This window comes from Dermochelys coriacea, chromosome 2 (genome assembly GCF_009764565.3).
Source record: "Dermochelys coriacea isolate rDerCor1 chromosome 2, rDerCor1.pri.v4, whole genome shotgun sequence".
In the NCBI taxonomy this organism is placed as follows: domain Eukaryota; kingdom Metazoa; phylum Chordata; order Testudines; family Dermochelyidae; genus Dermochelys; species Dermochelys coriacea.
In genome coordinates, this window is record NC_050069.1 from 211719223 (window position 1) to 211746001 (window position 26779).

At 39.3% G+C, this 26779-nt stretch overlaps 1 protein-coding gene across 3 annotated transcripts in view; it reads right to left on the reverse strand.

The window, feature by feature from the left end:
- Window positions 1–1138: 1138 nt before the first annotated feature.
- SP4 (Sp4 transcription factor) overlaps window positions 1139–26779 on the reverse strand; it is a 45014-nt gene continuing 19373 nt past the window's right edge. For all 3 annotated transcript variants that reach the window (XM_038390311.2, XM_043509199.1, XM_038390313.2), the window contains exons 4-6: window positions 11143–11374; window positions 10710–10909; window positions 1139–4688 (exon numbers count right to left, since the gene is read on the reverse strand). In XM_038390311.2, the coding sequence (XP_038246239.1) occupies window positions 4441–4688; window positions 10710–10909; window positions 11143–11374 (680 nt within the window). In that variant the 3' untranslated portion in view covers window positions 1139–4440. The remainder of the gene's footprint in view (window positions 4689–10709; window positions 10910–11142; window positions 11375–26779) is intronic.

The window sequence follows — 26779 nt, forward strand, 5'->3', positions numbered from 1 at the left end:
CAATTTAAAGTCTGTCTGGTGACGTTCTCCTCCTAATACATCATGGCAAGAAAATCGTCCAAATATTAATGATTAACCTGTTGAATTAGAGATAGCTGACCTCACAATGACTTCATAAATATCTGCTTCAATTACCTTTGGTAAATGAAATAACCTAGCAATCATTCATTTTCTGATATAACTGTAAAACTAATCTGAAAGGTTTTCAAAATAAATCACTTAAAAATGTATAGTGTGTACCTTCTAAAAATGAAACCTACATCTATCTCTGAGTTGTGAAGAATATGTATTAAGGTTCTAGCAACCAACAAGAATGCACTTTTATGTAGAAATCCATGATTAAATTGAGTCTTCCTGACTAGTGATTTAAATCATGATTTAAGTCAAATTGATTTAAATCAAATTGATTTTAATCAAATCTACCCTGTTCCCATCTATGCCAGATTTTGTGTGAAACACAGAGCAAGTCAATCAATTTCCTTGTACCTCTTTCCTCTTTGGTAAAGGGGGCAAAATATTATGTATGTCCATCACTGGAATTCTGGGAGATTTCATTATAAAATGCTTTAAGTTTGATGGGTAGAAGGCATTACAAAAGTGCAAAACATTGTTACTTTGTTTTCCAGCAGCACAAATAATTTTTTGAGAACTCAAGTGAGTACCTTCATCCTTTTTATGGATAAAACTTTTGTTTTATTCATTTCTAATCTGAAACACAATTAAGACATTTTGGTTTTATCATCTGTTGTCTCTTTAAAAAATTGCAATTCTCAAATTTTTTTTCTTCGTTTCTTCTATTTCTCATCTTAGTTAATTTTTTTCTTCAGTCATCTCTTGTAACGTTCTTTAATAAAAATGAATGTGTTCAGGCATAACTATAACTTCCATTCTCAATAGCTGAACAAGCATGACAAAATTCACATTGAGCTGGAATCTGCTTTTTTAATTCCCTGCTGGGAGTCTGCCAGTTGGGGAACGCAGACCAGCAAGTACAGGTCTTAATTACATGAATCCAGAGGCTGCTGCCAATGCTTCTCCATTGAGAAGCATTTGCTTTCTACGGTTCTTCTTGATGAGCAGATCATTCAAACATAATTTATTACTGCTTCATATTATAAGTAATTAAATGAAGAAACACTTTTAACTCAAGGGAATTTTAATAGGTTACTTGCAAAATTGTTATTGCAGGCAACAACTTGTACATAATTTTAGTTTTAAATCTACCAAAAAAAATCAGCAAAATAAAAAAATGTCAAATTAATGCCTTAGAGGCTTTGCTGGCAGAATTCAGTTCTAAATTCTAGAATGTGGGAAATCTGGTTTTATTTCTCTCTCTCTCTCTCTTTTTTTTTCTCCATTTTTCTATTTTTTTAGAAAACAATTTACAAGTGAAATATTACTACAAAACTTTTTATAAGGAATTTTTTGCAAAACATTTACATTTTTTACCATCAACTATTTCTCTGTTTCAAAATCATTTATGTAGATTTAATACCCTATGCTGCACATCAATTTATGCGGGATGACAATTCAGTGACATGCATTAAAAAACACCACAAGGCATTAAAATGAAGACTTAAATACAAATATTGTTGCAATAAAACAGTTATAAAATTGAAAAATAGGACCTAAACATCATGCTTACCTAAGTTTGACAAATTAACTTTTTCTCCTAAATTACACACTTTTATTACTGCTCTCGTGAAAGAGTGTGATAAATAATGACTTAACACCAATTTCTAATGTAATCAGCAACACATACACAAAACTAACCAAAGAATGTATATTGTAAGAAAAAAACTATTCTAACACTGGAGTTCTACCATGATAAATACACTTTGCACTGATAATTACAATAAAGCAAAATTTTATAACAGTGGCAAAGGGAATGAACAGTGAAATGCCATTAAACAAGATACGACTGCACATCTGTGTCCTATTACTTACAACAGCTATATCCCACTCAGTCAAATAAAGGACATTGAAATTTACGATCCTTCTAAGACAGAAAAGTGGACTCAGAATGGTATGCAGAACAGACTGTCAAAACGTTTCTAATTCCAGCTGTAAAATGTGCACCTGCTAACATAAGTGAATGTACTTTAGATACTATGAAGCCAACCGGATTTAGATTTTGATACATTTGTAATAGGGACTCATTGTAGATTAAAAATGACTTCAGTTTCTTAACTGCATACATAAGTATGCATGAAAAAATATGAAATGGCTGTGCAGAATGCTTATAGCTTCAGTTTATAAAAACTGTTAACTTCTAAGAAACATGATTATAACATTAGGAAAGTTTTTCTTTGCATAAAGAAATGTATAGCACTGATTGTGAAGCATAATGATAAAATATATATTTGATGTTTCAGTTCTTATATAACAAAATTAACAATTAGCACTACCTAATGTTCATTTGTATTAAATGTAGTAATCTAATTGATTCTGATGTTTTAAATCCAGATACATCAGCTGAGAGTACTTTAAATAAAATATACAAAAGAATGTACAAAACCCAACTAAAATTTAAAGACTTTGTTACAAGTCTACAAAAGCTTTAAGAAACTTGAAATCTATAACCACAGTGTAAAATTGTTTTTCCTTTAATCTCAAAGCTTTTAACGTAAACTGAAAGTATAAAAGACCTTCAGCTTTATATTTCGCTACAAAGGGCTGGCCTAAAGTGTACACAGTGTAAACAATGATTGGTATTTCTTTCTTCAAAAATACATGAAACATCACAAGATTGATAAAGCATTCATATGAGAAGTATGTTTTCTGAGGGAATGCACAAGATATCTGTTATGTGTCTCATACAAACATTTCCCAAATAAACTGTTCATCTTTAATCGGCAGGAAAAAGAGTTATCCTTCTTGCACTGTACTCCCTTTTTTAATCACAAAAATATTTTGATGTATAAATTTAAAAAAATGGACTGTCATGAGATACCAAATGGCTAAATTTGTAAAACATTCCATTTATGCCTATGGGAAATAATTCAAAATCCTGAGTGTGAAATATTTGGCCATCTTTCCTCCATGTATGCACTGGAGTTTTTACATAAAAAAAGCTCAGTTGTTTTATTTCTCCAACAATTATGTTCTATTAAGTTAATAGATATTGGAAATGTAATCAAACCTTTTTAATCAATTGCAATATGATATTCAATTGCTTTATTCCTTTTTTGCCCCAGTTTCTCTTGTGGCTGGAGGCTCAAAATTATTGATCATATAAGAAAATGGGTGGTGGATATTCCTTACCAGCCTATGCATTTACAATTGTAAAGAAAATAAGATGATTACTCTTTAGAGGGAGAGAAAGAAAAAATACATTAATTTACAATTACCTTTTTTGTTGTTAAAATGTCATAATTTGTCCTTTTCTTTGGCTGTTTAGTCAAAGTATAAAGAATTCTTCACTTCACCATAATATAATAATAATTTATATTTACAGAACAGAACTGGAGAATGAGTTACAACACTCATTAAACAATTCAGGTGTCCAATTAATGTCCAAGTATTCCATAAAATTTAAATATTCAAAAGTATGAGTTTTGTGACTCTAGTTAACAAATGGATTCCTGATGCCTTACAATGTAATGAACTGGAATATCAAAACTTAAACACACAAGTTGCCATATTTTATTATTATCCTACATAAAGATATTAATTCTGTAAAATCTTATGTTAATATATTTCTGTAATTTAATTTTTTTCTAATGTATACATTAAATCTAAATATCTTTTAACTCTCCAAAGAAAGAGAGAAATCTGAGTTCAGTGATTGTCATTTATACACACTACTATAATGTAGTGGTCAAAATTATCTGAGCTGCACCTCAGATCTGCTTTGCAGCATGTATATTCAACTGCTATTTGAATAATTTCTAAACTTGAGAAAAGACGGCCAAAATCAATTTATATATTCCACAGAACTGAGCAAAGAAATAATTACCACTCAATTCTTATGCATTTTTGTTGTGCCTTATGGGAAAAGAAGTTCCCATGAAAATATTACAGATTCAGATTATAAACAAAGTACCTCCAAATGACAACACTCCTAACCAAGATCCACCCTGTCATATTGAAATTATCTGATTTTACAAACACAACACACAAATGCTAAAAGAGAGGGGATATTTTCATTTAAAACAATTATATAATATAGAGCCACATAACTAAAAAAGTACAGTATGGAAGCAGTATTCCCCCAACTGTTTATCCAGTATGTCAATTTGCGCTGTTTGTATTTTTGAAAATTTGTCTTGTTGCACCAGTGTACACTTCTCATGCTGACCCTCCAATTTGGAATACTTACAGAAGTCAAGACTGAAAACATGATTTCCTGCTCTATAATCCATTTTACCAGGCCACTTCCATATCATGAAAGGTATGTAAACTTAAGTGCAGCACTAGGTGTCTGTATAAATGATCCTTTCAGAATTCTTCCATGTTTGTTGAAACAGTAGGGGTTGCTGGATTTGAATCTTGAGAAATGGCTGCAACTGTGACAATTCTTGGAGAGCCAAGAACCTCAGTAACTGAAGAGTCCAGTTCTCCTGAAGTAACAATAGCAAGGGCTGTTCCACCACCTTTCTTGTTCTGATGAGTTTTGACATGTTTGGAGAGATGGTCACTCCGCATAAACCTTTTAGAACATTCGGGGCACTCAAATCTTTTTTCACCTAATTTAAAACAAAAACAGACAAAAATGTCAGTGAAATAGATATTTCAAGGTATTTAACTTCTTTCATTCATTCAAACAAGCCTCCCCCCCCCCAATTCAAAAACATTTTAAAAGTGTTTGGATGTATCTAAAGTTGCAAAAGAGATATAACCTTATCTTCTCTAAATGTCTGATTTGCAGACCCATTGAATAAACTACACTTTCCTTTTAAAATGCTTTCAACAGATAAACTTGCAGCCTATATTTCCTCTGTTATGATTATTCAGTGCGGGGTCTGAATTTTATTCTTATTCTTCTCAATAAGAATTCTCTTTCATAAACTTAGAACCTAGCAGTGGATAGAAGAAGAACATGACTAAAATACTTAATAAGAACTGCTGAGAGGGGACCCAGGTAGCTTCCATACTCCAAGGATTTGTCCCCTAAGGATCGAGGACAGCCATCCCTCCGAAGAGATTCAAGGGTTCCTTTGGAGTTCTGGATGGCCAGTTAGGATGATGCTGGTCTGCAGATCATCTTTGCATGGGGTCTTCTGAGCCAGACGTTGGTGAAGTAAGGGATGATGCGTTTCCTGGCCCATGAGACCAGTTATGTGATGACTGACATGATACACCTAGCATCTAGAATATTCATTAGATGGACGAATATGTCTTGCCAACCTTAGCTCCTAAGAAAACTTACTAATCCTCTCCTGGGAAGAGTAGACTAGAATCTGAGACATGTTGAAGACTCTTTCGAGGTGGATCAAATTCAAAAAGGGAACTAATTCATTCTTCTTGAGCTTAAAAACAATTCCATGAGAGTAAGTAGCTCCACTGATTACTAAACAACCCTACAAGACTAACGGCTGGCCTACACAGGGGGTTTGAATCTGCAGTGAGTTAATGTGCAATACACAAGTCACACTAATAGTGTGCACACGGGACACCTGTGCCCTCTTTCTATCTGCACTATTGTGTACACATGACGGGGACTTGCTGCATACTAAGCTGGTGGCATTCTCAGAGGGTATCCCATGGTCCTTTGCTTCACTGCTGAGCACTGTGCATTTTGAGTTTTCTTTTGCTGCTCAGTGGAATGCATAGTGGAAGCCAATAGAATTGTCTTGGAGTCAAATTAAAAGAAAAACCCATAATTCTGCTCTCTCCATCCCATACTTCCTCTTTTTCTGGGAGCATGAGCACCATTTTCAAATTGCTGTTGGCCAGCATGGACCAATGATCCATGTTGGCCACTATGCTGGCAAGCACGACAGCAGCAGAGGCTCCTCCAGCAGCAGCTGCAGCAGCGGAAGAAGGATTAGGAAGACAAAGACGAAGATGAGCACTACACCAGCAACCGCTATTACAGGCACTGCTCCTGGAGCAACTTCACTCAGTGCAATGCCACTTGTGGGCTTGGGAAACCAGCATCAATTGGGGAGATGACCAAAGACGGTGAAAGTATTTCAGGATGGTGAAGGGGACCTTTTTTGAGATAAGTACTGAACTAGCCCTGGAGCTACAGCGGCAGCATACCAACATGCAGCACTTTATACCCATCAAGAAGTGGGTCACCTCTGCCATCTGGAAGCAGTCAACCCCTGAATGTTACCAGTCCATAGCCAACCGGTTCTGCATAGGGAGATTGACTGTTGGAGCCACTGTCATGCAACTGTGTGGTGCCATGCGAAAGGTACTGTTGTATGGGGTTACAAACCTTGGTAATGCTCAGGAGATTATTGATGGCTTTGCATGCCTGGGGTTCCCAAACTGTATTGGGGCAATCAGGGATTCATGTGCCTCCACACAAGGTTCGGAGTTTATAATCAGATAGGGGCAATTCTCCATGATTAAGTATAAGATTTAATCACAGGTATTTTTAGTAAAAGTCATGGACAGGTCATGGACAATAAACAAAAATTCACTGCCAGTGACCGGTCCATGACTTTTACTATTAAAACCCTGACTAAACCTTAGCTGATCCTAGGGTTCTGCTGTCTGGGGTGCTGCTCCTTTGGGGGATCCCGGGAGCCAATGGCTAGCCCCTGCTCTGGAAGAGGGGGCTGACTGCCTCTGGAGGTGCTGCTCTGGCTGCTGCTCAGGCTGCCTCTGGGGCAGCCCAGTGGGAACGCTGCTGCTCAGGCTGCCTGGCCCCGGGGCCGCCTGGCGGCTGGCTCCAGGGCTGCTCCAGCAGTGGCTGGTGGGGCTGGTTGCAGGGGCTGCCCGACCGGCTGGCTCTGGGGCCACTCTAGCCCTGGGGTCAGCCAGCCGCAGAAATCATGGAGATTGTGGAAGGTCATGGAATCCGTGATTTCCATAACTGTGACAGACTTGCAGCCTTATCTATGGTGCTCCAAAGGCTGGTTGACCACCGAGGCAGGTTTATAAACATAAAAGGAGGGTGATTTGGAAAGGTCCACGATGCTAGGCTCTTTTGGAGCTCAGCTGGATTTACCTAAATGAATCAAAGACAGTTTGCTGCCAGGATCACTATGGGCATTAATGGTGTACAGATTGCTCTGGTTATCCTGGAAGAGCTGCCTTATCTTCTGCTGCTGTGGTTAATGATGCCATATTAACAGGGGTGGCCAAAGAGAAGATTACTTACTGTAACTGGAGGTTCTTTGAGATGTGTGGTCCCTATCTGGATTCCATTCATAATGGGCATATGGCACCATGCGCTGGAACTGTTCATAGCAGTGTCCGTTGATCTGTGTGTGCATCATCCATTGGCCATGTAGTGCATCTGAGGCTTTAAGAAGCTGCGCAGGTTGACGCCGCTCCAGTTCTCTCTTACTCAGCAACAGAAAAGCCCGGAGCAGAGGGAAAGCAGGGTGGGATTGGAATCCAGATAGGGACCACACATCTCAAAGAACTTCCAGTAATCCTTGTAGCTCCTTCCTGGCCTCACCAGAACTGGAACACCAATCTCCTCCACCTCTCTGCTCGCCCCCAGATCCTCCTCCCCACTATCCCGGATCTCCTGAGGCAAGACCATAACCAACTTCAACACCCCAATCTGTGCCCTCTTCACTTCATGGCCTGGTATTTGGTTGGGGATCACGTGTAGACCAGGCCTGCTCTGCATCCATCCACAACATCCTCATTAACAGCAGATGCCAATCCACTCACACCTGTTATTCTGCTAAGTGGCATCGCTTTACTGCCTGGGCACGCCACCGTTACATTCCAACAGACTCTGTCTCCATTTCTACTCTCCTACTTTCTACCTTCTCCATCTCCGCCAATCGGGCCTGATGCACTCCTCTATTTGCGTTCACCTAGTTGCATTCAGTGCTCTTCTCCCTCCCGTGGACGGCTTCTCTGTCTTTACTCGCCCAACGACCTGCTGATTCCTCAGGGCCTCCTCACTCTTTTTCCTCTTGTACAAAGGTCCACCCCGCCTTGGGATCTCAACTTGGTCCTCTCTACTCTTACTAAAGCCCCTTGCTACCTGCTTCCTCATTCACCTCTACATGAATGTCATCATCTTGATGGCTATCACTTTTGCTTGCCATATCAGTGAACTGGTAGCCATAATGGCAGACCCACCGTTCACTGTCTTCCATAAGGACAAAGTCTCCTTATGTCTACACCCCAAGTTTCTACCCAAGATGGCTTCCCCCTTCCACCTCAACCAAAGTATACACCTTTCAGTCTTCTACCCCAAACCTCATGACTCATTCATGGAGCACGGTTTCCCTTCCCTCCATGCTAACCACTGCATGCTACTCTTCCGTGTCTGGAATCCGCATAGGGACCAGCACTCAAAGAAGAACTTACTGACCCTCTGAGCTGCATATGACCATCTTCAGAAGTTTGAGAGCCACAGTGTGCCTGCTGGGGCTCAGGGCTTCAGTCCTGTGGTGGGGTGGTAGGGTGAGGGCTTCTGCCACACAGGACACACCTGCTGGGGCTTGGGCTTCAGCCCCGCTCCCACTGAAACCCTGAGCCCTGGCAGGCGCCTCCCATGGAGCTGAAGCCCTGAGACTTCTCTTCCTGCTGGAACAGGAGCCCCTAGCCCCACCACCCTACTGCAGGGCAGAAGCCCTGAGCTCCCCCAAATAATCTGGTAGGTGGAGAAAGGGGGAGTGAAGGGCTCCGCAAGATGCACTTTAACTATAAAAGAGCCGCATGCAGCTCATGAGCCACAGTTTGGCCACCCCTTCCATACAGGGTATGTCCACACTACATCTGGGAGTGAGCCTCCAAGCCCAGCTTCACAGACTCATGCTAAAAGGGCCTGTGCTACTGCACTAAAAATAGCTGTGTAGACACTGCTTCCACGGCCACAGAGCTCAGACTCTAGCCTGAGCTGCATCATCTACACAGCTATTTTTAGCGCCCTAGCGCAAGCCCCACTATGTAGAGTCAGAACCTCAGAGTTACAAACACCTCGTGAATGGAGGTTGTTCGTAATTCTGAAATGTTTGTAACTGAACATAACGTTATGGTTGTTCTTTCCAAAGTTTGACTTAATACAGCTTTGAAACTTTACTATGCAGAAGAAAAATGCTGTTTTTAACTATCTAAATTTAAATTAAACAAGCACAGAAACAGTTTCTTTACCTTGTCAAATCTTTTTTTTTTTTAAACTTTCCCTTTCTTTTTTGGTAATTTACATTTAACACACTACTATACCATACTGTACTGTACAGTATTTGCTTTAATTTTTGTCTCTGTTGCCTGATTGCATATTTCCAGTTCCAAATGACGTGTGTGGTTAACTGATCAGTTTGTAACTCTGAGGTTCTACTGTATTTGGGCTGGAAGGCTCACTCTCAGATGCAGTGTAGACATAACTATAACCTTGCTTCCCACGTGGACAGAATCAGATCCTGAGTCTCAAAGAGATCCTGGTTTTCTGGGAAGAGCTCTTCACTGCCTTCCTCGTGATCCTCCTCTGATGACTCTTGCTGCTTGTCCTCAGGGGAAGGCTGTAGGGGAGGCAGCAGGGTCCACAACCAATTTGGGTTCGGCAGTGGTGTAATTAATCAAATACTGTCCAGCTCCTCAAAAAATGGACAAATTACATTTCCATTGCTTGACCTCTTCCTGGGATCCCTCATTTTAATGTAAATCCTCTTAGTTGTTTGCTCTTGATCTGCCACTGGTTGGTGTCCTGGTTGTGGCCCCTCATGGACATCTACTTGATAACATCCACAAAAACATCTTTATTTCACAAGAGCTTGCTCCTCCAGATAATGATAAGATCTAGCGTCTCAGCACGGCTCTAAGCAACTGCTGGAGGCATGTTGTAAGCCTTCTGGATTGTAGCAATGCTGATATATTCAAATCCAGGAGCAAATGGGCAAATTCTGGCCTCATGACAGTTTTTAAATGCAGGAGGGACATCCAGTCAACTTGATCTGAGAGCAATGGAGGGTACACAAGTAAACAGACAGATCAGTAATGGATGCCCGCAAACAGTGTTGGAAACCAGTTGGAGGACTGCTACACTAGTGCATAGCAGCACTATGTGCATATGAACAATGCACCCCACTAACTCAATCTGCATTAAACATAATTCTCTTTGAAAGAGTATTCCAGAGCTTTTGGAGTTACTACATTCTAACAAATTGTGCTGTGTGCATGCTGGTATTTTCACATCACACCAACCAGAGTTACTGTGGATTAAACCCCTGTGTAAAAAAACCCCAAGGCTTTGTCTTGATTAGGAAAATTGGTCAAGTTTAGGTCAGGCTTTTAGCCAATGCATGCTAGTTAACCATGTCCTAAACTCAATCTTTTTCTAATGCAGATGCAGGGAACCAGCTTGAAACTTGATTAACTAGTCAAATTCTAGCCTAGTCTACCACAGAGCTCCGGCACAAGGGAAAATTAACCTTTAATAAACTATAACCCTATAAATTATAACCTTTTTAAAACAAATTTTAAAACATGCTGGATTATTTCAAATGTAATACATTCAGCATATTATTTAGATAGCCTTCGTAACTACTTTATTTAAAATCACTGTTCACGATGGCCACCATCATTAAAGGAATTACTCCATCGAATATAGACAGTCGACTTACCTGTGTGGGTTCTTCTATGTCGTTGCAGCTCATCACTCCGTGTAAATCTTTTGCCACAAAACATCCAGTTGCATACAAATGGTCTTTCTCCAGTATGCCAACGAAGGTGTGCCCGGAGATGAGATGTTTTCCCATAAACTTTTCCACATCCTTCAATATGGCAGATATGCTGCTTCTTTTTTCCTGGCTCACTGCTGCCTCTGACAGGATCAAAAGTTAAGCAGTTAGGTGATTTTATTTTAAAATATCAGCTAAGGAAAAATGTGAAATTGTAAAATTAAGTTGATTATAATCCTCTTTCTGAATAGAAAATTTACAAGCATGATTTCCTATGGACATGATTAGAAACATGACAGTACTACAAGGAAAAAAGCCCCCAAAATAAGGCAGGTCCCACAAGATGCCTAAAGTTTAACTGACAAACTAACATTACCTTCCTTCTCCTTCTCTACAATTAGGACATGAGCAGGCAACTCTTCTTAACCTCTTGCCAGGTTGTATTTCCTGGTCAGAAGCTTGCTGGGCTTGTTGTAACTGCACTTGTGTGATCTGATCAGGACTAACAGCACCAATTGTTGCATTAGCAATACCTCCTACGGCTACTGTTACAGGAGCTATTGTGGCTTGCTGTACTTTCATGCCTCCATCCTGTCCTTGCTGTTGACCTGTAAAATAAGAAAGACTTTGTAAATTTTAGTGATCATCTCAGAAAGGTCACAACATAATATTTTATATGCCTTTTGTTCAAGAGAATATCCACTATAGCATGGGTCGGCAACCTTTCAGAAGTGGTGTGCCAAGTCTTCATTTATTCACTCTAATTTAAGGTTTTGCATGCCAGTAATACATTTTAATGTTTTTAGAAGATCTCTTTCTATAAGTCTGTAATATATAACTAAACTATTCTTGTATATAAAGTAAATAAGGTTTTTAAAATGTTTAAGAAACTTCATTTAAAATTAAATTAATATGCAGAACCTCCCAGACAAGTGGCCAGAACCCGGGCAGTATGAGTGCCACTGAAAATCAGTTCACGTGCTGCCTTCGGTACGCGTGCCATAGGTTGCCTACCCCTGGACTATAGGATGGATGAAAACTACAGAAAAAATATTAAACTGGGTAAGTTTACTAGTGTGCTTTAGTATACTACAAACAGACTTTATACACAACTTTAGAGAGCCCTGATTAATGTAATTCATTAGAAAAAGAGTACAGTAAAGACAAATGTGTGCTCTCAACAGGAAATAACTAGTTTTACAGGCATCTTCTTTTTTTAGAGAATGAAGAGATATATCAGTAGAAGATATGAAACAAAGCATTACACAGAATTCATTTTCTACTGTTGATGCTCTTCCGTAGAACAACCTTGGAAACCATATTTCTATTTAAAACTCTCACACATTTATTTTTAAAGTTATTTTATGGAATTAACCTACTATTTTTGCAAGCAACTGAGTCAAAAATTTCATTTATACATAAAAAATGCAGTATCTCGATGTATTCCATTAGGATTTCTTCAAAACAAATTTATACTGAAAGAACATTAACGCTGTAAAGTCAAGCATGTAAAAGGTAGGAAATACCAGAATTAAGATTGCCTGTGCAATCTGAAATCTGCCCCAATGTATGGCTGAATTTAAATAATCTTTAATTACATACTCAGATAGTAATTATTCTGATGGAATTATGAAATTATGGCACTTCCTAATTTTTTAGTGCTTGATTTTGCAACCAGAGCATTATACTTTTAATGATTTTACTTAATTAAATTACCCAAGTTTTTAAAAATGAAAACTAAAAATAAATAAAAATTCCATCATATGCCACTGTAATGACGGCTTTTCTCCAATGACCATACAGAGATAGTCAGCATAGTTTGAATTTCCAGACCTTAAGATCCATAGTGCAAACTTCTACCATTAAAGGTAAAGGAATAACTGGTAGCAGCAACCATATGGCAGAAAGTTACACAAATAAATGCTAGAAAACAGTGAAATGTTCAAGATCAGGATTCCAGGATTTTGTCCCTGACTCTTCTGTAGTATGCAAGGTCTTGGAAAAAATTTTGAAGGAGAAAGTAGTTAAGGACATGGAAGTCAATGGTAAATGGGACAAAATACAACATGGTTTTACAAAAGGTAGATCGTGCCAAACCAACCTAATCTCCTTTTTTGAAAAAATAACAGATTTTTTAGATAAAGGAAATGCAGTGGATCTAATTTACCTAGATTTCAGTAAGGCGTTTGATACCGTGCCACATGGGGAATTATTAGTTAAATTGGAGAAGATGGGGATCAATATGAACATCAAAAAGTGGATAAGGAATTGGTTAAAGGCGAGACTGCAACGGGTCTTACTGAAAGGCGAACTGTCAGGTTGGAGGGAGGTTACCAGTGGAGTTCCTCAGGGATCGGTTTTGGGACCAATCTTATTTAATCTTTTTGTTACTGACCTTGGCACAAAAAGTGGGAGTGTGCTAATAAAGTTTGCAGATGATACAAAGCTGGGAGGTATTGCCAATTTAGAGAAGGACCGGGATATCCTACAGGAGGATCTGGATGACCTTGTAAACTGGAGTAATAGTAATAGGATGAAATTTAATAGTGAGAAGTGTAAGGTTATGCAGTTAGGGATTAATAACAAGAATTTTAGTTATAAGCTGGGGATGTATTAATTAGAAGTAACGGAGGAGGAGAAGGACCTTGGAGTATTGGTTGATCATAGGATGACTATAAGCCACCAATGTGATATGGCCATGAAAAAAGCTAATGCGGTCTTGGGATGATGCATCAGGCGAGATATTTCCAGTAGAGAGAAGGAGGTGTTAGTACCGTTATACAAGGCACTGGTGAGACCTCATCTGGAATACTGTGTGCAGTTCTGATCTCCCATGTTTAAGAAGGATGAATTCAAACTGGAACAGGTACAGAGAAGGGCTACTAGGATGATCTGAGGAATGGAAAACTTATCTTATGAAAGGAGACTCAAGGAGCTTGGCTTGTTTAGCCTAACTAAAAGAAGGTTGAGGGGAGATATGATTGCTCTCTATAAATATATCAGAGGGATAAATACAGGAGAGGGAGAGGAATTATTTAAACTCAGTACCAATGTGTACATAACAACAAATGGATATAAACTGGTCATTGGGAAGTTTAGACTTGAAATTAGACGAAGGTTTCTAACCATCAGAGGAGTGAAGTTTTGGAATAGCCTTCCAGGGGAAGCAGTGGGGGCAAAAGATCCATCTGGCTTTAAGATTAAACTCAATAAATTTATGGAAGAGATGATATGATGGGATAATGTGATTTTGGTAATTAATTGATCTTTAAATATTCATTGTAAATAAGCCTAATGGCCTGTGGTGGGATGTTAGATGGAGTGGGATCCGAGTTACTACAGAAAATTCTTTATTGGGTATCTGGCTGGTGAATCTTGCCCATATGATCAGGGTTTAGCTGATTACCATATTTGGGGTCGGGAAGGAATTTTCCTCCAGGGCAGATTGGAAGAGGCCCTGGAGGTTTTTCACCTTCCTCTGTAGCATGGGGCACGGGTCACTTGCTGGAGGATTCTCTGCTCCATGAAGTCTTTAAATCACGATTTGAGGACTTCAATAGCTCAGACATAGGTGAGAGGTTTTTCGCAGAAGTGGGTGGGTGAGATTCTGTGGTCTGCGTTGTGCAGGAGGTTGGATTAGATGATCATAATGGTCCCTTCTCACCTTAGTATCTATGAATCTTCTCTAAAGGTGTTAGAGTAGTGGTTACAGATAGCAGAGCCAATCACATAGACTTCACATGTTCAAAGTGAAATCCACTGACGCTTAGTGGATGACAAATCTGCCATAACAAATGGAGGATCTAGTCCCAGCTCTCCTAGAAACTACCTTACACAGTCTCTATGACAGGAATGGGAAGATTTATTTTTCTACTTCTTACTTTTTTGTTAACCTCGTTTATCATTAGCCTAGTTATCTGAGAGTAAATAGGGAACCTGTCATTTTCTGGATTTTTAATTCTGACTATTAAAGCTGGTAGACAGTCCTTTTTCTTGGGACGGGGGAGAGATGATAGGTGAAAGTGAGACTTTAACCTTTTCCTTAAACTACTACAGAATCTATTCAAATTCTTTGAGAGTGTCAACAAACGTGGACCAGGATCATCCAGTTGATGGTGTATGTGGACTTTCAGAAAGCCTCTGACAAGGCCCTATACCCAACGATCTTAAGCAAAGTAAGCAGTCACTGGATAAGAAAGAAGGTATTCATGGATCAGGAACTGATTAAAAGATAGGAAACAAAAGGTAGGAATAAATGGTCAATTTTCATAAGGCAAAGAGGTAAACAGCAGGGTCCACCAATGATCTGTACTGGGACCGGTAGCTGTTCAACATATTCATAAATGATCTGGAAAAGGTGGTGAAAAGTGAGGAGGCAGAGTTTGCAAATGATATTAAATTACTCAAGACAGTAAAGTCCAAAGCTGACTGCGAAGCGTTACAAAGATAATATTATAAAATCTCATGAAACTGAGTGACTAGACAACAGAATGGCAGATGAAATTCAAATGGTGATAAGCACAAAATAATGCACACTGGAAGAAATACTCCCAACTATACATACAAATAATGAGTTCTAAATTAGCTGTTGCCACTGAAAGAGATTTTGGAGTCATCACTGATAGCTCTCTGAAAACCTCTGTACAACATCTAAAAAGCTGATAGAATGTTAAGAACCATTAGGAAAGAAGTAGGTAAGAAAACAGAAAAATGCCACTATAAAAAAAATCCATGCTACATCTCAAATACTGCATGCAGTTCTGGTCACCCTATTTCAAAAATATATATTAGAATTGGAAAAGGTACAGAGAAGGGCAACAGAAATGATTAGGGGTATGGAACTGCTTCCATATGAAGAGAAAGTAAAAAAAACTAGAACTGTTCATCTTAGAAAAGAGACAACTAAGGGGCAAGATGATAGAAGTCTATAAAATCATGGTGTGGAGAAGTGAATAGAGAAGTGTTATTTACCCCTTAACATACCACAAGAACCAGGGGTCACCCAATGAAATTAATACAGCAGGTATTATACAGCAGGTATTATATATTAATGCAGCAGGTTTCAAACAAACAAAAGGAAATACTTTCTCACACAGTGCACAGTCAGCCTCTAGAACTTGTTGTCAGGGGATGTTGTGAAGGCCAAAACTATAACTGGGTTCAAAAAAGAATTAGGTAAGTTCATGGAAGGCAGGTCCACAATGGCTATTAGCCAAGATGGTCAGGGATGCAACCTCATGCTCCGAGTGTCCCTACACCACTGACTGCCAGAAGCTGGGACTGGATGATGGATCACTGAGTAATAGTTCTGTTCTGTTCATTCTTCTGAAGCATCTGGCACTGGCCACTGTCGGAAGACAGGTTACTGGGCTAGATGGACCATTGGTGTGACCTAGTATGGCCATTCTTATGTTCTTATAAATACAGAACAGTTTCCTTTTAGCCCAGGTGGCACAGAGTTGGGGGACAGAGGGGAAATCCCTATAACATCATTTTGGTTCACGTGACTGAGTAGGCAAACCTGCTGCTCCTCCAATACTGGTGAAAGCAAGAATGTAAGAAAAGCAGCAGCAGAAAGGAGAAAGAACCATAATTCTGCTGGAAAATCAGAAGGATAAAAGAAATACAATTTTTAGGAGATGGATCTTGAAGGGAAGGTGCAGCAAAAGTGGACTGACTAGAAAAAGGATATTTTAAAATCTGCTTTAAGGATCAAGCAGTGTAAGTATCCCCTAAAGCTTTTCTGTTACTATTTGGCAAAAGCTGACCAGCAATGGGCCCTTCACAAAGATCACTGGAAAACCTTTTAAAAAAGGATATTCCAGCATTGAATCTGTATCATTGTTAGGGTTGGAGAATAGGTCCCAAAAAGGGACTGGGAAAGTGTGCCAGATTAGAGTGCTAGCAATTGGGGTTGTGGGGAGAACAGAGTGAAACAGCTACATTGTTTTGGAATGAAACACTCAGAGCAGGCTTTTAGCGTGAAGGATGGAAGTGAGCAGACACTCTCATGGGAGGGCCTAGATGAAATGGATTGGGGCTGACAAGCTTGTATGTATCATCATCAGTTTATAGAAGTCCTCTCCCTTTCCCCCTGCCATCTCAATTCAGAGCAATCTACTCCTTTTTTCTCCCCACCAGGCTCCCATTCATGGCAACTGGATACATACACCAGGGGTTTTGATTAAGTTTAGTCAGGTTCTCACAGAACCAAAAAGAGTTGAGATGGTAGATTCCTAATGGGAATATATTTGAAGCTCTGCATTTATTTCAGTGTGTGATCCTCTAAAAATTTGGTACCATTTTGCACTTAAACAAAAACTGTGAATACCTAATTATGTTTTATAATTTAAACGTGCAACAGAAATGTAAAGTTAGGCTCCCTGTAACCCTTTTGTAACTTGTATGTTGAAATGTTCTGAAATAATATTAAGTTGCTGAAGATAAGGATGCAACAAAACCCAACTTAGTTTTCAGGTTTGAGCCTCTAGGTCAGTTAGAGAAAATGTATTTAGTAGAGGACCACTAGACAATACTATGTATGATACAACCAAATTTTATTAAAAAGAAAAATGATTAATTAAACAAACAGGCATGCAATTGCTACTTACACAACACTACAATTATACTCTCACTCAAAAATGAAATGGTACATGAATTGGTGATCAGTTGCTGACAACAGAGTGAAGTACAGCCTTATAATCTTGGAACCTAACAGTATCCTTTTGATTGGAGCTCTCCTTCAATTTAACGAAATTACTCCTTTTGTACTGCATTATAATATAATGTAATGTAATATTATATAATATAATTAATATTAAAATGTCCTTTACCATAATTATATTTTCACCACCTTCTCACTTAGCTCTTTATGTTACCCATTATTTAAAATTAACATCTGCAACAATGTCCTTCCCATACTATCAATATAGATAGCATTTTTATAAAACATTCTCAAGTCTCAAAAACATTCTTTAAAAACCTTGCTCCAGTGGTTTTTAAAACCAAAGCACAATGGTAATACTATTCTGGGTCACGTCCTTTCTAACTCTTATCTTCCCATAACAATTTGTCTTCAACTTATCTCACACAGGTAACTTCAATTTCCCATACTCCTCAACACTTTGGCTAACTTAGGCCCAAAACTGAATTTCACCTTATTTTTTTCTTAACTTAAACTATCCTATAGGCTACCTCCCACAAAAGTCATAACACATATTTTGGCACAAGTTAAAAAATATGCAATATAAGACACTATACTGTACTACTCTCTGGCCCTGAACTAGTGACAAATAGGGCTGTATAGGTGTTACAAGTGGCCAGGGAAAAACTCCCCAGTACAGGACCCCTGTTAGTCCTATGCATTCCCTAGTGAACGGAGTGAGTTGCGGCAGGATGGGGAGTAGTATAATGCCAAGTGTTACAGAGAACATGAGTTGCTGCGCAGCCAGCCAATAGGCAGCTCCAAGGATGCTACTATAAGCTAGAGCAGCCACTGAAGTTGTTCGAGTTCACACTGGGGGTTGTAAAGCCACTTCTGTCCCTCACCGGGCCTGTGACTGCTGTGTCATAGCTCTTGGGAGGCACACCACTAAATATGCCCCTATAGACAAACAAGGGAGCCAAGCTACTGCTGTTATGAGAAATAGTTTTGAATTTAAAATTAGCAATAATGGTATATTAGCAGTCTTGTTTTTAAGACGGATGCTATCAACTTTTAAAATCTCCTCTTAAAAAAGATGGAGAAAGGTTTTCTATTTGTATTTCTGTTCCTCACCAGCAGAGAGTAAAATATGCAAAAGGGCAGAAGAGGTTTCAGAAGTTTAAGTCAATTAATCGCTTTTGAATTCTAAAATTTTAGCTATGTTCTTTAGGGCAATAATAGTAGCTTCAAAAATTTTCAGATAGAAATGAGATTTTCCATTTGATAGTGTTTTTCATTTAATTAAAAAAATTATTTACTTATTTCATATTTGTTATAGCAGGTACTGAACTGTAGTAAAAGAGCCACAGAACAATATAATATACTGAATAAAACTCCAAGAACATAATATAATAAAATAAATTCATCTGTTGGTGCTCAGTGGTTCTTCACAATGTGTTGCTGCTCCTGGAACAGATCATTGTAGTACACAACAAACTAGAGTTTTAGTTAGCAAGTCAAACAAGATAATGCCTCAGGTTCTTTTGGATGGCTGCCCTGATTTTGTCCATAAGACCTCTGAGCAGGTGAAGAACATATATACTGTTGATTGTATAGCAAAGTGCTTCCAGGAAACAATTTCATATTATTCCAACAATGCAGAGAAACTATCAACACAAATTTGTTAATTTCTCTTAAGGCAAGGGACAACCTAGTTCAAATTTTTTTAATATATAGCAAAACATGAGATGATCATACAGAAAACTTTTTAAATACAAGTAATAAAAATTATGATATTAACAGTGTTTTTTTGACCGGGGTTCCGTTCACCTAGGCCAGCAGCGGGCTAAGCGGGGGCAGTGGTCGGTAACCCAGCTGGCAGCAGCATGCCAGTAAAAATCGGCTCATGTGCTGCCTTTGGCATGCATGCTGCAGATTGCCGACCCTGCTTTAAAGTCTGCCGTGCTTGTCTGCAGAATTCACTCATCTAAGACAACCAAAGACCATGTAGCGTGAGAACTAAGCCAATCAGAAGAGTGGAATGGCATATTCTTTCCTGAGACAACTATTTCCTTTTGGGAGGGAGGAGGGAGTGGAAACAAGAAACACTTCCTTCTCTCTTCATTATTTCCTCTCTCCCCTCTTATCCAATGAATTTAGTTCCCTTGTACAATTATAATCTTTATAAAGACAGGTTTCAGAGTAGCAGCCGTGTTAGTCTGTATTCGCAAAAAGAAAAGGATGAAGATGAAGTGAGCTGTAGCTCACGAAAGCTTATGCTCAAATAAATTTGTTAGTCTCTAAGGTGCCACAAGTAATCTTTATAAAGTAATTTTGTTGGATCTAGAGGGATGAAAAATTCCAAAGGAATGGAAGCAGTTGGTCATATGCCCAATTTTGAAAAAAAGATGACAAAATGGAATTTAAAAAACAATTGTGAGGAAGGAAATGTTTCTCCTCATTATGGTCTATAAAATCCTATCTCTGATACTCTTACATAGACTTAGGGCTTGTCTACACTACAAAATTAAATTGACTTTATGTAATTCAACCTCGAGCTTCCAAATTAATGAAGTTGATTATGAGTGGTCACACCAGGCTTATTGTCTTGATGGAGCGTGCCTGCATTGATAGACAAAGCAGTGCATTGCTGGTACCGATCCCAAAATGCAACTTGCCGCAGCATGTTGTGGGAAGTTTATGCAATGCCTCATGGGACCAAAACATTGTCACAGAGGAGAATGGGAACATTGAATCAGCATCCCATGATGCACTGTGCTCCCTCTCTCATATCAACGGCAAACAACTCAGTGGTTTTTGCGCCTTAAAACCGCCAGGCATACGCCATAACCCCAGAAGCTCAGTTGTGCACTCTTGCTGTGAGCATCTCAAACACCTAGCGCCTTCTCCTGCAGTATTTCCAGAGCCATCCCATAGCAATATCCTGCAAGCAGCCCTGCTGCAAGCCATTGAAAAAAACAAATCACAGTTGCTGCTGGCAGTCACAGAGCAGCTGAACTCTGTTCAGTGCCATTTCTGGTCCCATGAAACAAGCACTGACTGGTGGGTCCGCATTGTTTTGCAGGTATGGGATGACAAACAGTGGCTGCAGAACTTTCGAATATGGAAGGCCACCTTCCAGGAATGTTGTGCAGAGTTTTCCCCTACCCTGCAGTTCAGCAACATAAAAATGACAGCTCCTCTGACAGTGGAGAAGCGAGTGGCGATCACTATTTGGAAGCTTGCAACGCCAGACAGTTACCCGTCAGTGGTGAATCAATTTGGAGTAGGTAAATCAACCGTGGGAGCTGCTGCGCTTCAAGTGTCCAGGACCATTAATCGACTTCTGCTACGAAGGTTCGTGAGTCTGGGAAATGTGCAGGACATACTGGATGGTTTTGCCACGATGGGGTTCCCTAATTGTGGTGGGGCAATAGACGGCACGCATATCCCCATCTTGGCACCAGCCCAATTTGTCAAAGAGTACGTAAACTGAAAGGGACACTTTGAAATGGTGTTGCGAGCACTGGTGGACCATAGTGGGCATTTCATTGACATCAATGTAGAATGGTGGAGAAAGGTTCATGACGCACGCATCTTTATGACCTTGGGTCTGTTCAAAAAGCTGCAATCCAGGACTTTCTTTCTGGACCACAAAATGAACACTGATAATGTTGAAATGCCTATAGTTATCCCAGTCTACTCTTTGCTCTTATGGCTCATGAAGCCATACACTGGCCATCTGGACAGCAGTAAGGAGCAGTTCAACTATAGGCTCAGCAAGTGCAGAATGGTGGTTGAATGTGCCTTTGGTAGTTTAAAAGGGCGCTGGAGACTTTTACTAACAAGGTTGGACTTTAGCGAAGAGAACATTCCCATGGTTATAGTTGCCTGCGGTGTACTCCATAATATCTGTGGAAAAAAGGGGGGTAAATTTTCCACAGGGGTGGGCTATTGAGGCAGATCACATGGAAGCCATTTTTGAGCAGCCAGATACCAGGGCAAAAACAAGAGCATAGCAAGGGATGCTGCATATCCGTGAGGCTTTGAAAAGCCATTTCAATAATGAGTCACAGTAATGTGAGCTGCTTGTCAGCATTGTGCTCTCCCAAAGCTTTACCTGGCTTGTATCACTGTCCCTGTAAAGCCAACCCCCCACCCATACACACTGCTTCTACTCTATAAAGAACATTTATTTCTCAAATCCATTTACTTTATTTAACAAACATAAGTAAAGAGGGAGAGCAGAAAAAAAAGTTTTTTGGGGCTTTAGCAGGGAAGGGGCTGTTTCCTGTGTATGTGGCTGCAGTACAACAGAGTTGAGAATGATCTCCAGAGTGGTCACAGATGAGCACTGTGGGACACCACCTGGAGGCCAATTAAGTCAAATTACACAACGCTGCATCTGCACTATCTTGTAGTCAACCCATGAAAACTGAATTAAGTGCTACGCCTCTTGCAGAGATGGATTGCAGAAGTCGACTTGGGTTGGCATAAAGGACCGGTAGTGTAGACACACATAAACAGGTGGATTTAAGGCGGCTTCCTTCGACCTAACTTTTTATGTTGACCAGATCTTACTCTTTACACAGAAGACAGATTAGTAGTGTGAATTCGAAAAAAATAGGTTCACTGTGAATCAAATATTTTCAATTTGTCAACTCTTCGAGAAAAGATGGGAATATGATCAGAATACATAGCTTTTATAGACTTTAAGGACACATATGATAGTACTTGTGAGATGACTACTGGGCCATAATGAAAGCATTCAGAATTCCTGACAAAATTAACAGGATGGCACAAGTGTGTTTGTGGTTCAAAAAGTTGAGTATGAATACGGAAATGAAATCTGCCCCCTTTGACAGCATTGCTGTACTAAGGCATTATCCCTAGTACTCTGCCTATGGGAAAAAAAAGTGGTATTATCACGGCAAAATTCTCAGAATGGGAGTGAATTTAAATGGCCTCCATTAACTTTTTGAATATGCCGATGACCTGGTCATCATAGCAGAGAGAGAAGAGATACAATGCAAAGGATGACTGGAGACCTGAAGAGAGCAACCAGAAAATATGGGACTTAAACCCCATGAAGATAAACTCAAATATATGGTTGTAAGATGATGAGAAGATATTGGACAAGCTCACAAAGCAGTTGATGACCATAAATATCAGTAAGACAGACAGTTTAAATACCTAGGAGCTTTAATTACTAATAATTTGGTAAGGGAAAAAATTAAGGCACAGTTAAAGAGTGGGAATGCCTGATACTTCTCTCAAGAGAATTGTCAGCTTCAAACAACTCCTGAAAAAGACTAAACTTCAGCTATATAAGACCATTATAAGGCCTATTGTTTTATATGTATGTGAGACCCTAAGAAGGAAGACACCCAGCCAAATACCTTAGAAAATAAGTGTTGAGATGAATTTTTGGGCTGGTAATGGAGAATGATGTGTGGAGAAGATAGAATAGCTAACTGTGGGAGGTCTATGAAAAAACAAATATAGTAAATGTAATGAAATCCCAATGACTTCATCAGGTAGGGCACAAAATTAGGATGACTGAAGACAGATCAGTTTGCTAAGCACCTCTTGGAAGGACATCCTTATGGTGTTCAACCAAAAAGAAGATGGAGGGATAATATTAAGCATGACCAAAGAGTTCTTAATATGAATTACAATCAATGTGAAAAATAACCATTGACAGAAAGAGGTGGGGGCAAATTGTGAGAGTAGGGCCAAGGACATTTATGGTCTAGAGAGCCAGGGAGGAGGAGGAGTTAATTCCCTCCAAGCCAGTTTACTTGTACACTAGATCAATTGTAGCAGCAGAGGAAGAAAAAACAAAATAATTCAAAAGAAAGGAGTCTGGCCCTCTCCTCTCATTGAAAGACAGTATTATTTTCTTCAGAAGAGGCAGCTCCCCTCTCCCACACTGGCAACTCTCATAATATTTTGTGTTTTAAGAGACTCACCTGTTGGAATCAGATTACATAGGAATCTCAGCTTTCATTTTAAATAAATCAAGTTCCTAGTCCTCATAGCAGTGGAGAACAGTTTGAAAACATGAAGTGTACCCTTAAGGCTCAGAAACAAGTATGTAAATAATGAATACTCTTTTTTTCTTTTTTAAATCTCTGATTTATGGAACTTGACTTATGAGTTTTGAACCTTTAGCACTGGCAATACAGTCTTTATCGTAAGCTCTTGTGGGTTCTCCTGCTGCTCTCAGTTGTTTGGATCACATGCTTAGTCTGAAAGAGCTCTAACCATACTAGTTGGCTCCAGTCAAAGCCGCACCAGGACTGTCATCTCTACCTCAGCAGTGTCAAATCACTTGGCTTATGTCTACCTTACAGGCTTTTCTCTGCAGTAAGTTGGGGGGAGGAGGGGGAGAATAATAGAAGGTCTGAAATTCAGATTTATCCTGGGAAGAACAGGTGTTTTTCACAACATTTCCATAATAAGTGGTTCATTTAACTTCTATAAATCCATAACCATAAAAATGAGGTCTGTCAATTAATTGCAGCTAATTCAAGTGATTAATACAAAACAAATTAACTGGATTAAAAAATTAATCACAATTAATCAGTTTTAATTGCACTGTTAAACAATAATAGAATACCAATTTAAATTTATTATAAATATTTTTGGATGTTTTCTACATTTTCAAATATATTGATTTCTATCACAACACAGAATACAAAGTGTACAGTGCTCACTTTATATTACTTTTTATTATAAATATTTGCACTATAAAAAAAGAAAATAAATAGTATTTTTCAGTTCACCTCATATAAGTACTGTAGTACAATCTCTATCATGAAAATGTAACTTAAAAATGTCGATTTTTTTGTACCCAACTGCACTCAAAAACAAAAGAATGTAAAACTTTAGAGCCTACAAGTGCACTATGTCCTACTTCTTGTTCAGCCAATTGCTAAGACAAACAAGTTTGTTTACATTTATGGGAGATAATTCTGCCCGCTTATTTACAATGTCATCTGAAAGGGAGAACAGGTGTTTGCATGGCACCGTTGTAGACAGTGTTGCAAGATATTTACATGTCATATATGCTTAACATTCATATGTCCCTTCATGCTTCGACCACCATTCTAAGGGACATACTTCCATTCTGATGACGCTTGTTAAAAAAATGTTAATTAAATTTGTGACTGAACTCCTTGGGGAAGAATTGTATGTCTTCTGCTCTGTAGTTTTATCCACATTCTGCCATATATTTCATGTTATGGCAGTCTCGGATGAAGACCCTGCATATATTGTTTGATTTAAGAACACTTTCACTACAGATTTGACAAAATGTAAAGAAGGTACCAATATGAGATTTCTAAAAATAGCTACAGCACTCGACCCAAGGTTTAAGAATCTGAAGTGCCTTTCAAAATCTGAGAGTGATGAGGTGTGGAACATAGAGAGAAGTGTTAAAAGAGCAACACTCTGATGCGGAAACTATAGAACCCAAACCATCAAAAAAGAAAATTAACCTTTTGTTGATGGCATCTGACTCAGATGATGAAAATGAATGTGCATTGGTCCGCACTGCTTTAGAACATTATCAAACAGAACTCATCATCAGCATGTAAGCATGTCCTCTGGAATGGTGGGTCAAAGCATGAAGAGGCATATGAATGTTTAGCATATCTTGCACGTAAATACCTTGCGGTTCACATGGCACATCTACAACAATGCCAGGTGAATGCCCGTTCTCCCTTTCAGGTGACATTGTAAATAAGAAGCCGGCAGCATGATCTCCCGTAAATGTAAACAAACTTGTTTCTGTTAGTGATTGGTTGAACAAGAAATAGGACTGCATGGACTTTTAGACTAAGTTTTACATGTTTTATTTTTGAGTGCAGTTATGTAAAAAAAATTCTACATTTGTAAGTTGCATTTTCACAATAAAGAGATTGCACTCCAGTACTTGTACAGTAGAACCTCAGAGCTACAAACACCTCAGGAATGGAGATTGTTCCGTAACTCTGACCTGTTTGTAACTGAACAAAACATTATGGTTGTTCCTTCAAAAGTTTACAACTGAACACTGACTTAATACAGCTTTGAAACTCTACTACATAGAAAGTTTTTTCCCCGTAATTTACGTTTTCCAGTACTGTACTCAATTTGCTTTCCCCCCCTTCCCCATACTGCTGCTTGATTGTGTACACCTCTACCCCAATACAACGCGGTCCAATATATCGCAAATTTGGATATAACACAGTAAAGCAGAGCTCTGGGGGCCAGGGCTGCGTGCTCTGGCGGATCAGCGCATCAGCGTGTCTAGCTCCTACACACTGTTCTGAGCGGTGTGTTACAGGTGCTGGGCTGGGGCCGTGGGGTTGGATAATGGGGCCATGTGGGGAAGGGGAACAGGGATCGGTTCAGATGTGCAGGGGCAGCGCAGCAGGGCTCGGCCAGACTGTGGCGACCTGGGGGGCGGCTCATGGCTGGAAGTTCATGCACGCTCCGCCGGGCTGGGTGGTTTTGCCGCTGCTGCCGCTGCCATTTCACTCAGCTCCTGCCTTCCTCCTGCGCCCCAGCCACGGGGTGCTGCATGCTCTGCCAGGCTGGGCGGTTTTGCCACCGTTGCCGCTGTGCTGGGTTCCTGCCTCCCACCTGTGCCCCGGCCAAGGGTTGCTGCGCACTCTGCCGGGCTGGCTGGTTTTGCCGCTTGGCTCCTGACTCCCTTCCGTGCCCCCGCCCGAGACCCTCTGCCCCTACTAATGAAAATGATTTAGTTTGCAAGTTTACAAACATTTTTATCATAAAGGAATAAAAAATATCTTTCCTAGTAAAATTTCAAAGCACATTACTTCTTTGTACACTCTAATCCCTCTACCCCGATATAAAGCAGTTCACCTCTAACGCAGTAAGATTTTTTGGCTCCCGAGGACAGCATTATATCGGGGTAGAGGTGTACTTTCAGTTCCAAATGAGGTGTGTCGTTAACTGGTCAGTTCGTAACTCTGGTGTTCGTAACTCTGAGGTTCTACTGAATAGGTGAACTGAAAAATACTATTTTTTTAAAAAAAATTACAGTGCAAATATTTTCAATAAAAAATTAAAATATAAAGTAAGCACAGTACATTTTGTATTGTGTTGTAATTGAAATCAATATATTTGAAAATGTAGAAAACATCCAAAATATTTAAATAAATGGTCTTCTGTTATTAACAGTGTGATTAAAACTGCGATTGTGACTATTTTTTAATCTCACAATTAATTGCAATTTATTTTTTTAGTCATTTGACAGCACTAATGAAAATAAAATACAGAATCTGAAAGATAATACTGAATATTAGGTAATAAGATGCTGGTGGAAGAAGGCGAGCTAAGGCTGTTACAGATACCTCAG